General features: G+C 35.0%; 1 protein-coding gene across 2 annotated transcripts in view; it reads right to left on the bottom strand.

The window, feature by feature from the left end:
• LOC105671219 (general transcription and DNA repair factor IIH helicase subunit XPD-like) overlaps positions 1-3,451 on the bottom strand; it is a 34,308-nt gene extending 30,857 nt beyond the window's left edge. Inside the window, exons 1-9 of one of the 2 annotated variants that reach the window (XR_010890916.1) lie at positions 3,276-3,451; positions 3,115-3,211; positions 2,914-3,047; positions 2,309-2,840; positions 2,060-2,235; positions 1,718-1,997; positions 1,524-1,634; positions 596-940; positions 137-282 (exon numbers count right to left, since the gene is read on the bottom strand). Coding sequence is in view for 1 of the 2 variants with exons in the window: in XM_067357859.1 (XP_067213960.1) it covers positions 182-282; positions 655-940; positions 1,524-1,634; positions 1,718-1,997; positions 2,060-2,235; positions 2,309-2,632 (1,278 nt within the window). In the remaining variant the exon portion in view is untranslated. The remainder of the gene's footprint in view (positions 1-136; positions 283-595; positions 941-1,523; positions 1,635-1,717; positions 1,998-2,059; positions 2,236-2,308; positions 2,841-2,913; positions 3,048-3,114; positions 3,212-3,275) is intronic. The other variant, XM_067357859.1, reaches the window with a different exon arrangement.
• Positions 3,452-11,196: the final 7,745 nt, after the last annotated feature.

The following is an 11,196-nucleotide window of genomic DNA, read 5'->3' as shown; positions in this document are numbered from 1 at the left end:
CTGAAATTAATTTAAATCTCATTAATATATATTTTAGCCACACTATTAATTTATATACAATTTCAAATTCACACAATTTCTTAGAAATTATATCATATAAATATATTTTTATATAAGAAATTAAATCTCGCCTTACCATCGGTGTCATGGACGACTTAGAAATTTTTTACAGATGCCTGAGTTACTCGTCCATGGAAGTTAAGCACATAGGACTGTGTATCCATACTATAGTCTTATTATGTAACTTTATTAAGCTGTCCATATGTTTCGATTTCCAGCGTTCTGAAAAATTATATAAAAAATTATGTATATTTATTGTAAATATCTCATCATTTTGCTACTGGATTGCTACTCGTATAATTTTAACATAATTTAATTTAATTTTAATAATAGTATTCCGTTTTAATTATAGTATTCCGTAGTTAAACAATTTTTATTGGTGATTTGTGTGATTATATAATTTTAAATCAATAAGTAGAAAGCATATATTTTGTTTTGCAGAAAATTTTCGTAGGTACTTCAACATAGTTCTAAAATATATTTTATCTACTAATTTCATTTTTGTGTATTACTTTCACATTTAAAGTATACGTACGAAGCAAGGTACATTCATCTCGCGGCATATCTCCACTCGTTTCTGATCAGGAGTCATACCTGGTATAATGACTGTTGTTTTAAACGGTCCCTTAAAACCTAAAACATTTGTGTCGTACACCACTGTGGCCAATTCTTGTCGCGGATTATTATAGCGCTCGTCGCGTTTATCATCCTTCATCAACGAGCATCCATTGTCGTAGACCGAGAATTGCGTTCCCAGAAAATTCGACTGGAGTTTACCAACAAAAGACTTTCCCCCTCTTGAAAGATCCGTAGAATCGGTCGAGATCAAATAGTTGCTTGTTGTACTTTTTTTCCTTTTTCGACCGGCCAATAGGAAAATCTATAACACAAGTATATAGAAGGCTGATTGTCAAAATGAACCCAGCAAACATAGATATATAACAACTATATTGCAACAATAAAACAGAATGTAACATGTAATGTAACATGTACGTTACATGTAATACAATTGTTAGTTGTAATTTCCCACTCACAGGCTTGTTGCAGTTCTATCACATAAATATAACGCGGTACTAAAATGCCACGTAACTGTTATATAAAATAGATATATCATGCAAATAACATGCAATATAGTTGTTATAAAACTGTTATTAGATTTGTTATTGAATAATTACATTCTTATTAGGTTAGGAATTAAATTAGGTTATTAGCCTGTAAAAAATGCAAATCTCAGAAATAACAGATCCGTGAATTAATTCTAAGCAAAACTAAATAAAATATTTTATATATATATATATAATATAATGTTATATTTGAAAGTTATTTGTCACATATAAATAATCTTTTTATTTTAATATTTGCTCCGTTTGTCCGTTCTCGAGAATCTCTGCAGTGATGAACATCGTTTGTTAAAAAAACACACATTTCTAGAAACACGGATGGATTATTTTCAAAAGAGTTACCTTATCTGCGAACACCATGATACCGTAATCCGTCTTGCCTCTGATCGCGCGTCCTACGCACTGAGCGGCGTGTCTCATGGCATCGAAAGTTAAGAAATCGTTCTCCCGAATCTTCGAGAATATCGGAACAATAATTTATTCAAGTATATGCAAACATAAATAACATTAGTTTGAATTATTTACATCACGCTCACCTGAAACTGATCTCTCAGATATTCTAAACGTGCCTTCAAGATCCGCGATTGCGTGTACACATAAGGTATGCCGAACATGAGTACAGCTCTGCCCAAGTGATGATCGAAGTCAACGCCCTCGGACACCTTTCCACGAGCTACCGAGAGCAGAACGGCACCTCTGCCGTTCTCGCAGGCCTTTATATAATTGATCAGAGCCAAACTGGTCTCTGCCGAATCTTGAGTTTCGATAAACAGCAGCTTGTGCCTTTGAAGCTGATCCACAACCCCTTGATCATACCTGCGATTTTGAACGAAGATAGATAATTGTCATTATAAAAGTTCGGTGTAATATATACGTACCAAGCAGCCACTACAGATTCCATGTACAAATACGATGTGAAGAAACAGACTAAACCGTCGGGCACCGTCGCAGCAAATTCCACCAATAACTGATCGTAATTTCTTATGACAGCCACATCCTCTCGCGTCTCATACTTCGATAAAATGGCCACTTGATCGTTACCTTTCGCAACGATCTGATGGAAACGCAAAAAAAAAAAGAGTATTGGTAAAGTATCTAAACTATTACGCGTCTCTCTTTTAACTCACCATAGGAAGAAGGCACGGTCTGGCCAATGTCATTGTGAAGAACGACATTATAACTGGATGGAAGTTTAGAATTTTGGGATACATATCCAATGGCGACAGAGTGCCGGAAGTGATTATCACCGATTGGAATCTGTCGAATATAGGCTTGATAGCGATAGAAGAATCTAAACAGCTAAAATGCAAGATTGGATTCAAGACTGTTGGCGTTTTGTCGTCGAACGGCTCGACTATAATTGTAAAACCGTGTGTATACGTGGAGACCAATGTCGCGAGATGCGTCACCAGAACCACCGAAGAGAAATCCGTTAAATCTGTTATTTCCATGGTGCGTAGGAGAGATGCTAATCTTTGAGCGCAAAACCGCAATGGTTTTCGTTCAATAGCGACCTTCGTTTGAATGTCTCTCAGAAACGCTGCAGGTGATTCTTGCACGATGTGTTAAACGCGCAAGCAAGTTTTCAAGTACTCGACGAATCGTTTCAGGAAACTGACAAAATGTTCGGCGTTTCTTATATTACCTAACAAACGACTTCTGCAAAGAGAATTTAATATTAGATTGCAGAATTTTACACATGCAGATTGTCAATCAAGAGAGACTTATTTACCTTCAAATATTTCATTTGGTAAAATTGGATTGGCCAAGATAACGTCGGTTTCCCTCTGCATTTGAGCATCTTTCAATCCCTCGACCAATCTGTCGTATTCATCCTTCAGCTTATTCACATCAACTTCCTTCATGCTAAATCAAAAACACTGACAATATTCTATATTTCAATTTTAACACACAAGAGTACTGAAACACTTACTCGGCTACAGTTTTTTCTAAGAGTTGTATGTTGGCCGAACTTTTCTCCATTAATCTCCTGTTTATTTTTACGCTCATGGAGTCGATGCAAACGTTATCTATAATTTATAAACACATTTTGTACTCATATTACACATTTTTTGTACTCATATTACAAATTACCGAGTTCCAATAAAAAGAAGTGACGAGTCCGGCCTCGGATTCTATACATTGGACTCGATGCCAATAGTCGTCCTCTTGAACGGTGTAAAAATGGCCGATGATCCTGCTAACGCCGAGATTGATTCCTTCTCATGATTGTAATGCTTCTTCATATCAATCACCAAAGCACGCGTGCGCAAGTGTCGTGTAGCTCTCACGGTCCAATTGCGCGCGTACAAGCAATGCACGCGGCGCAATAAAATGTACGAGCCAATCGCGCGCATAGAAGACAATGCGCGCGCTGTATACCGTTAGTACCGTTAACATAAATATTTACATTAGAGTCCGTATCCGGTTTCTGCTAATGACTAATAAATCCCGCGTAATTGAAAATAATAAATTAAATTATTGCAGAAACATTATAATACAAATTTCTTTACCAATATTAAAATAATTGTTATATGACAGGTTTCATAACATTAATATAAAATCAATATAACATTTGTTGTATAATATGTTATATTTATGTTATATTACTTCTATTTTTAAATAACGAAAAGCTAACAAGCAATGTAACAGCTATGAAATAGCTATTATATTGCGTCTAAAAAAGAAATTTATATTAATGTAATATAAATACCGTGTAACATCTGTTACATTACATGTTCCTTTCATGTTATGTTGCAGTTAAATTCAGTGTTTGCTGGGTAATGTAATAAAAAGTGGTATAATAGGGCTACAGGCGAAGATCCATTTTAAAAAAAATCTAACGCGCTATTAGTGGCACCTCATGTGTAGCGTGGAAGACCACTATTAATTATTATTACTAAATAATTATTTATACATCTTTTTTTCAGTTATTTATAAATTTCACGTGTTCTTCTTTAAATATATTCATATTTCTGTTAAATATAATCATCTTAATAGATATATGTATCATTATGTATTATGAATAAAAAAATAGTAAAAAAAAAAGTAAAAAAACCTACATAAATCTCTTTGGGCGGTATTCATAGTCCGTTCTTATATTTAAAATCGTCTTAAGCACGGACTTATATTCGCTCTCTTCGTCACACATAGATTGTGTCTGACGAAGAGAGCGAATATAAGTTCGTTCTTAAGACGATCTTGAATATAAGAACGGACTATGAATACCGCCCTTTGACTTATTTCTTGTTAAATCAGGCCTCGGAATTATTTCATCTTTTCAGCCGATTCTCGTGGTATATGCCTCCTTTTCTCTCTTCACCGCGCGCGCGGCAGCCGCTAGGGCCAGCGCCGCCGAGCGTTAGGAGCAGCGCTATCCGATAAATGTTGGGTTCTTCTTCCTTGATCACGGTGTAAGAATATAAGGTGATTTCACGACCATTGTATTCTATCAAAAAATCTGTGATCAAGATGTCATAGTTAAGGCATGTCATACAAGATGTCACGTTGGTGCAAAATCCCAAGTAAAAAAGAATAGAAGATATGGATAGATGTGGATAGAAAAGGATAGATGATGAATCTCTAAAGCACATCTATATATAATTATAGTCCTAAATAATACAAATTTTTTTAAATAAAACTTTTAACATTGTGTATAAAAATATATATTACTGACAAAATATTTTTTTATTTTTTTATAACAAATTATTCTTAGTTAAATTTGCAGAAAAAATAATTAATAATGTATTCCAGTCTTTATAGAAAATTAAGTTTCTTTAAGAAAATGAATATTTATAATTAAGTTCCGCAGGACAATAAAATTTTAATAAAATTTATATATATATATATATATTTAAAGTCCCTCAACACGTAGCCACCTAGCGGTTCAATGTGGAACAATGACAGGAAAATCACAAAAATTTGTTGCCGTGAAATCACCTTATATTCTTACACCGTGTCCTTGATCATTAAAAGTTAAAAAAATTTATTAAAAATATTTTTTTTATTTTTAAATTTATTATGTAAAAATATTTCAATAGATTTCCACGTCACCCATGAGGTACTATTGCTATTGAGGAAAAAAATATTTTTAATAAATTTTTTTAACATTAATCGGATAGCGCCGCTCTTAACGCTCGGCGGCGCTGGCCCTAGCGGCTGCCGCGCGCGCGGTGAAGAGAGGAAAGGAGGTGTATACCACGAGATTCGGCTGAAAAGATGAAATAATTCCGAGGCCTGTGTTAAATTATCAAATCTAAATGTGATCTATATAAGATGTACCATAAACTTGAAAAAAAATCGGGCACCACTCAGTCTCGAAACCTGATCTGCGTTGTGATAGTCCAACCATTTTTCGTTAAGCAACTGCACATTATTAAGAATGAGATCGATGCTATCGTTACTTGTATTACATTTGCATAAAAGACTGAATTTCTTTCTACATTGAAATTATTATTTGAATCACTCTTTACGATTAATACTTTTTTTTTTTGAAGGATCGAGAAAGAGAAAACATTTTTTAATTCAGATTATATGTTAGTTATATAAAAATATGTATATTTTATTGTACATGGCATGTACTAAATATTACAAAAACATTATAAAAAGCATTTTTTAATATACAAAATTTTTTATAATTATTTAATAAAAACTGATTTGTTATTGTTAATAAAAAAATTAAAAATAATTTTACAATTCTGCAATAAAAGCTTATTAAATATTATTTTCATATTAACATTATTTTAACATTATTTTATTATTAAACTTTATTTTAATTTATTAATTTGATTATATACAGTTGAAAAAAAATGCAAAAAAAGGAAAAAAAAGTTGCAAAAAGTAGGTCTCGAATATGGGATCTTTAATATTCAAGCGATTCGCCTTACTCGATTAAAAAACGCTTGATTCTTTGTTGTACGCTGCTGTTAATCAAACAGTCTAACGCACGGCAAGGACGCGTGACGTAAATAGCTTTGTTTGTGGATTAACATGGACATGAACCATCTCAGAAAATGGACGTGACTTTTTGACCGATGCGGAAAATAGACGTGGCTATTTAGTTCCTAAGCCGGCTGAAAATGGACGTGCGTCACTAGCGTACGGCCTAGAGAAAGCGTCATACGGAAAACGGCAGCGTGGCCTCTTTCAGGTTTCTCTCTGATTATACTATATATATAAATATGTTAAAAAATGAAGACGTGCAGTGCGTGTGGATATTGGAAGAAGCCTAACGGCCGTCACATGGCTGTCACGCTCGCTGTCAATAGCGACTGCGCATCCTACCTGCACAGACAAAGAAAGAAATCTTCCCCTATGTTTTGCCTCTATGGGCGGTATTCATAGGGCGGTATTCATAGTCCGTTCTTATATTCAAGATCGTCTTAAGCACGAACTTATATTCGCTCTCTTTGTCAGACACAATCTATGTGTGACGAAGAGAGCGAATATAAGTCCGTGCTTAAGACAATCTTAAATATAAGAACGGACTATGAATACCGGCCATAGTCCCTTCTTATATTCAAAATCGTCTTAAGCACGGACTTATATTCGCTCTCTTCGTCAAACATAGATTGTGTCTGACGAAGAGAGCGAATATAAGTTCGTGCTTAAGACGATCTTGAATATAAGAACGGACTATGAATACCGGCCTTTGTTTGTTCTGCCAAAGCATGCATGCTGGGTCTAGTTATATATATCTATGGTGTTAGCTCCTTCTGAGGGTGCCGTCACATGAAGCGTAACTTGCGTAAGCGTATCTTGTGTTAGCCAATCAAATCGTTCAGATACTATACGCAAAATTTTGCATATAATAGCTGAATGATTTGATTGACTGACATAAATTACGCTTACGCAAGTTACGCCTCATGTGAAAGCAGTCTGACAGTGTCACTCGAGGACATAGGAATATAGGAACGGAGCGTAAACTTGGTTGATAGACGAGGGGAGTGAAGATCAAAGTAAAAAGAAACAGGAGGGAGCGTTTGGTCTTAAAAGTGCGGACGGAAGTGACTATAGGTACGTTCCACTTGGCGATCGCAACGCTTGTGGAATCATTTTATCTTTGTTTTTCATCGAAAGTTAAAGAAAGACAGATAATGTTCACGAGCGTTGCGATCACCAAGTGGAACTCAGCCTATATAAAGTGGTCGCTCAAGATGGCCGCTCAAGGGCGCCAATATTGAATGACTTGTTATGTTTAATTAGGAAATAATGTACAATTAAAAGAAAATAACTATAATATGCAACAATAATACCAAATTTTAATGGCGTTTTTCATTGGGATTGCACTCGTGCAGTATTTTCATAAGAGCAATGTTAAAATCTAAAATCTAAATTTATATTGAATCCTTTGTCCTTACAAAAATTTATCCATGCATTTCTTTAATCCGGATTTTTCGGAAACCTGTTTGTGAGTGAAAATTATTTAGTAATTATTGTGAATCTACAATTTTACAATACTATACATATGATTATAACCTCCAAAATAAAAATCTCATTATTGTTGATAATACTAACCGATAAAACGTTATTCCATGATTTCGAGCTGCTGCTGTTATGCCACAAGCTCTACAGTATACCATTTTGATTTATTTCTATACACTGTTGCATAAAAGACTATACACTGCATATTAATGCGTACGGCGTACGGTATGCCGCTTGCCGCTATGCTCGAGCATTCCCTCTCACCAGTGATGCAAACTCGAGCCGGCCAGCACCAGGGCTCCGTGGTAGGGGAAACATGCACACAAGCGAGAATCGCTTACGTCACTCGTACGTGTGACGTAAGCATTGAGTAAAAAGATACAGGAGAGAGCATATACTAGCAGGACTAGGCAAATTCGCGGACGGATGTACGTCATGGCAGCCATCTTGAGCGACCACTTTTTGAAAGTGAGAGGGAATGCTCGAGCATAGCGGCAAGCGGCATACCGTACGCCGTACGCATTAATATGCAGTGTATAGTCTTTTATGCAACAGTGTATAGAAATAAATCAAAATGGTATACTGTAGAGCTTGTGGCATAACAGCAGCAGCTCGAAATCATGGAATAACGTTTTATCGGTTAGTATTATCAACAATAATGAGATTTTTATTTTGGAGATTATAATCATATGTATAGTATTGTGAAATTGTAGATTCACAATAATTACTAAATAATTTTTACTCACAAACAGGTTTCCGAAAAATCCGGATCAAAGAAATGCATGGATAAATTTTTGTAAGGACGAAGGATTCAATATAAATTTAGATTTTAGATTTTAACATTGCTCTTATGGAAATACTGCAATCCCAATGAAAAACGCCATTAAAATTTGGTATTATTGTTGCATATTATAGTTATTTTCTTTTAATTGTACATTATTTTCTAATTAAACATAACAAGTCATTCAATATTGACGCCCTTGAGCGGCCATCTTGAGCGACCACTTTATATAGTCACTTCCGTCCGCACTTTTAAGACCAAACGCTCCCTCCTGTTTCTTTTTACTTTGAGGACGTAAGCGATTCTCGCTTGTGTGCATGCTTCCTCTACCACGGAGCCCTGGTGCTGGCCGGCTCGAGTTTGCATCACTGATCTACGGTAATTATTTAGAATAGCTGCCTCACCTTCGATTTTGATAAAAATAGACGGTAATTATTTAGAATAGCTGCCTCACCTTCGATTTTGATAAAAATAGACTCATTCGACGCGTTTTGGTCTAAAACGAAAGAGTCTGGCAGAAAAAAACGTCGCTCTGCCCTGCGAAGCGAGATATTAATTGTTAAAGTTCACGACTTTTCAGGTTACGAAACCCGTCATTCCGACTGAGTGTAGCAACATGGGCATGCGCTGCAGTCACGCGCGCATGCGTAGTAATAACTTAGTGTTACTCTGCGCTAAATTTGAACATTGGATTTGCATTAAACCTCGCTTTGTGTAGAAACTCGTAAACCCATGTTGAACCTCGCTTTGTTTGAAATTTTACGCGTTAGCGGAATTTCAGGTTTCGTAACCTGAAAAGTCATAAACTTTAACAATTAATATCTCGCTTCGCAGGGCAGAGCGACGTTTTTTTCTGCCAGACTCTTTCGTTTTAGACCAAAATGCATCGAATGAGTCTATTTTTATTAAAATTGGAGGTAAGGCAGCTATTCTAAATAATTACCTTGCTTTCATATGCATACTGCATGTTATGCAAAATTTTTTGTAAAATTTCTTTTTCTCAAAAAATGAACCAATTACACTGGCTGGTAATTTACACTAAAATTGATTGACATGCAAAAGTGCGTTAAGTGGCTTCGCGCACTTGCAATGAACAACGAGTATAGGGCGATAGGTATAGATGAATTGTTTTAACCATCTGCAGCATTAACAATAGCACCGCGTGACTTCTTCTATTAGCCTTCTACGTTACTGAGTGTGTACTTCAAACCTACGCTTCATCCGTGTTTCATGATTCTTTAGTCATACCCGAGTAAACTCGAGTGTGAACACATCAATAGTCATTGTAGGTTTAAAATCAATTTAGTTAACAACAAATCGATTGATTGAAATAGACTATACGATACATATAAAAGTAAATGATTCGTAAAAATATTGTTAGCTAAATAAAAACAACATTCCAATTTTTATATTCTATTAATAAACATATATAATATTTAAAATTACTATGATATGATAAATAATGATATTATTGTATTTATATTGTTTAATAATTATTGCATAATTTTGCAAATTTTTGCTATGAACTTTATCATGTGCATAAAATTGCATGAATTTTGGGTATTATTGTATTAAAAAAAGACTTGTATAGTATGGTCACGTGCCCATTTACACACAAGCGGTTACCAAACTTCAAACTCTTATCGTTGATAATAGAACAGTGCGACTCCTTTTATTAGCTCCGCAAGTTGTTGAGTGGTGCTCGACGAATATTTGTCTATCGGTGGGTGAGCGTCAATATATAACTTTCATGCGTTCCTTTTACATGTTCCGTCGTTGGCTTGTAAGAACGTCGAAAAACGCCGAATAGGTTCTGTCTTGTATTAATTGCAATAAATTCAGTTTTAGTTCGCTATAAGATTTTATCATTATTAAATATTATTTTAATAATACATTATTCGATAGAGATATGAGAGTAATTTAATTATTAATAAACTTTTATCGAAAAATTATTATTTTGAGATAGGAATTAATATTTGCCTACACGTGCAAATTTTTTATCTTTGCAATTAAATAAATTTGCGAATTTAAAACAGAATTATTATCATGAATATCTACTTTTGCTACTGAATTACACTTTCTATACTTGAAATCTGTTATTATTTTTCCTCAATGTTAAACGTTTTAAGAAATAGAAATTTTATTAAATTCTTTATTCAAAGAAAAATTGATTCCACATAAAACCCGATACTAAGATTTGATTTTACATTGATAATAAACAATTTATTATTATATATTAATACTTTAAACTAATTAATGTTATCCTTCAATAAATTTCTGCAAATTGCCAATATATTAATACATTTAACTCTAAAATTGTTAGCTAAAATAAAAATTTCTGTTATTACAGAATCGCGAAAATTTTTTTCGCTCGTTTCACAAGTTACAGTCGCGTGTATAAAATTTTTTGCTGTCTTTAGTCGGCACGGTCGTAATCTCGGATATACGTAGAGAGGGAACGCGCTTCGCGCTGAGTGTTACATTATCGGAGACGGCGGATAATTAATTAGAGTGCCGGTGCAAACAACAGGTTCGGCAGGAGGATGACGGACCCGCCATCCCTATTCGTCCGGCAATTCTGGCATACCTTCCGTGTCCATGGCGCTTGCCATGACGCAAATATAATCGACGGCATTTCCCACGAGAGCACGACGGTGCCGGTTGTGCATACGAACGCTCGCTGCGCGGGCCACGTCGACGTAGTCGGTGTTTCCTTGTTGGAAGCGCGGTTTCCGAGTTTGCTCGCGCATATTTGCACGGTCGGGATAGATAGACGGACACCACGATATATACGTTTAATCGCTTCGATAA

Source organism: Linepithema humile, chromosome 6, assembly GCF_040581485.1.
Source record: "Linepithema humile isolate Giens D197 chromosome 6, Lhum_UNIL_v1.0, whole genome shotgun sequence".
NCBI lineage: Eukaryota > Metazoa > Arthropoda > Insecta > Hymenoptera > Formicidae > Linepithema > Linepithema humile.
The sequence above is the reverse complement of the archived record's forward strand: the minus strand, read 5'-3'. Positions and strand labels throughout refer to the sequence as shown.